Source organism: Asparagus officinalis, chromosome 5, assembly GCF_001876935.1.
Source record: "Asparagus officinalis chromosome 5, Aspof.V1, whole genome shotgun sequence".
Lineage (NCBI taxonomy): Eukaryota > Viridiplantae > Streptophyta > Magnoliopsida > Asparagales > Asparagaceae > Asparagus > Asparagus officinalis.
The window spans coordinates 130,037,675-130,040,837 of NC_033798.1; the positions used below are offsets into that span (position 1 = coordinate 130,037,675).

Sequence of the window (3,163 nt, forward strand, 5' to 3'; positions counted from 1 at the left end):
AGCTAGGTCTGATTTTGATGTAGAACACACAGCAGACATGTTTATGTCAAAGTGGGACAGTTGCAAGCCCAAATGCAGACCTGGTCGAAGAAAATAACTTGTTTCGAAGAAACGGACGTAACTTTTAAACCGTACGTCGGAATTGGACGAATTATATATGAAAATCGACTATCTCGACGAGACGGAGCCATCCAAACCTACCCCTTTGAGTTTGTTTGCATTTTCTATTTCGCCAAATTCCTTACGGTTTGAGAGATATTTGCATTTTTATCCGTTTTTTACTATTTTTAGTAATATTTTAGGAGTCTGTTTTGTTTAGGAAACAAATCCGGTTTGATCTCAGATTTGACCGGTGGAATTTCCTAATCATAAAGAGTCTTTTTAGAAGTTTTAGTATTTTAGGAATTCCTTTACTATTTTGGTAAAGTTTGAGTCCTTGTAGGAATTAGAGTCCTTGTAGGAGTCTTGTTTTTTTTTCTATTTAAGAAGAGTCTTGTAAGCCCTAGAGGCATAACTTTTCATCAATAAAATTTTTCTTTTTAATATTTTCTTCGTGGATTCGAAGTTCTTTGTGGATTCGAAGATCGTTCTTTGTGGATTCAGATAACACCCTTGGTGGATTCCAATGTTACAACTTCCCCGCTGCGTCAGATTTTAACTCAAGATATGTGTAATTACCTTGCAAATTAATCTTCAATGGAATCCTCCATAATTCAATCCTATGTTTTGTATTCTTCGTATAATGTTGCAGTAACTAGAGTTCCTCTTGCACTAGTCATGCATTGTTTCATTAACTTTCTCTTCAATGGAACTGACAAAAAGAAAATTCTCTTCAATGGACAATGTGGGTTATGTTCTTCTAAAACAAATTATCCAAGTAATTCTATTAAAAAAATCACAAAAAATGTAAAAGAGCTAGGGCAAGGACACTTGTGAAATTTCAACTTAATTACAAAGGTATATATAACCATATTGCTAAACGATACATACATGCTTAAACTTGAAAGGGTACATATATCCAAGGTCTTGGAAAAGAAGCTCACCGGCCCTCTTATGTTAATTTGTTTATATCCACATGGCAATATATTTAGTTACAAAACATAAATCATTGGATCTCAAGGACTATAGTCTCCACAAAAGTGGAGTCCCTCTTTCTCACACATGCTCCCATCCTTCCTCATGAGTCATGATGCACATGGCATCCGTAACATTAACAAAAGAATTTGGAAGAAAAGAAATAAAAAGAACAAAAAAGGAGACGTAGCTAGCCTTTCCTCATAAGCTACACACAACACCTCCCTTTGTGTACTGTAGACAAATGTTCTAGCTATCAATTCATCCTTCTCCTTCACTATTCAAAAAAAGCTACCTATAGCTTAATCATGCCTTGCACACAATCACATTGTGATGAGAATCTTTATGGGAAAAATGCATGCTAGCTGCCTATAAATTATTGGTTGTAGGCTGCACGTACATGAAAAGGGGGCCATGAGAGAGAGAGAGAGAGAGAGAGAGAGAGAGGTGTCAACATTAAGTATCATATAGAGATATAGTTTAATTGGATTCCATACTACGTACAATTAAAATTTTCAAAAAAGAAATATATATAGATATATTTTTCAGATCCCTAGGGGAGGAAGTAAGAACCAGAAACTTTTCAGACTTTCTTGCTACCATGACATCACATTTTTTATGATTTTTTGCATGTCTGAGTTCTATTTGGCTTGGGCTCCATGCAGTTAACTCCAAATTTCACTTCTTTGCACGCAAATTTCAACTAAAACATTCATCTTGTCAACTAATTGCATGCATATGTTATCCTAGCCAACACATTTGTTTAGTATTTCTTCTCAAAGCAGTGAAATCTTTGAAGGTGTCCTAATATATATATGTTGAAGAATGATTCAAAGTTGACTTTGTCTTTAGTTGTTATTTTGTTAGTGGAGTAGTGGCTAATAAATCTGAAATTAGTTTAGATTTTTATGGTGATTAAGTTGTTTTGTAAGCCTATATAAAGGCACTTTTAGTTGATGAATAATATAGCAAAAATTATCTCCTCATCTACTCTCTAATTTCCAACATGGTATCAGAGCTCCAGTTTTCTTGGGTTTGTGAGGATTTAAAAAAATAGAGTGATCAACCTTTGTTTTTAATGGCATCCAACAATTTTTCGCTTCCATACCCCATCCTCAATGAAGACAATTATCAATCTTGGGCTATCAAGATGAAATCTCATTTGAAATCTTTGAGTTTATGGGAAGTTGTTGAGAGTGACTATGAGCCTACCCCTCTTCCACAAAATCCAACCCTAAAACAAATCAAGAAACATGACGAAGAAAAAGCAAAGAAGCCAAAAGCCCTCTCTTGTATTCATTCGGCCGTGTCGGATGGAATCTTCACAAGTATAATGACTTGTGAATCACCTAAGGAGGCGTGGGAGATGCTAAAGGAAGAGTTCGAAGGCAACGATCAAACAAAATTGATGCAAGTTCTGAATCTTAAGAGGGAGTTTGAGATGCAAAAGATGAAGAAAGGTGAGACCATCAAAGAGTATGTCGGTAAGCTTATGGCTATTGTCAATCAAATTAGATTGCTTGGTGAAACATTTTCAAATGAAAGAGTGGTTGATAAGATTTTAGTGACTGTTCCCGAAAGGTATGAGTCCAAAATTTCCTCACTTGAAGATTCCAAAGACCTATCCAAAATAACTCTAGTGGATTTAGTCAATGCCCTCAGTGCCGTAGACCAAAGGAGAGCAATGAGGAAGGAAGAAAATGGTGAAAAAAATTAAAGAAGCCTTTTTAGCCAAGACTTCATCTTCAAAAGGGAAAGGCAAATGCGTCCAATGCAACAATTGTAAGAAACTTGGTCATGAGGAGAAGGATTGTTGGCATAAAGGAAAACCTCAATGTCACAAATGCAAGAGATTTGGTTATATCCAAAAATATTGTCGATATAATGGTGAAGAACAAGCAAACATGGCACAAGCAGTTGTAGAAGAAATTTTATTCTAGGAATCATGGTGAGATGTGCGCCATGGAGAGATTGAGACAAGTGCTTGTGGAGAGAAGTGCTCCTTTAAGAAATGTTGGTGATTATGTGCGTCAACAAGATTGAGATGAGAAGTGCATCACAAAGTGAAGAGAAGTGCTTTACAAGATTA

The 3,163-nt window shown here is 35.7% G+C and overlaps 1 protein-coding gene across 1 annotated transcript; it reads left to right on the forward strand.

Annotated features, from left to right (window-relative positions):
* On the forward strand, positions 2,153-2,791 carry LOC109842624. Its single transcript, XM_020411475.1, has one exon. The coding sequence runs from the start codon at positions 2,153-2,155 to the stop codon at positions 2,789-2,791; it is 639 nt and encodes a 212-aa protein (XP_020267064.1).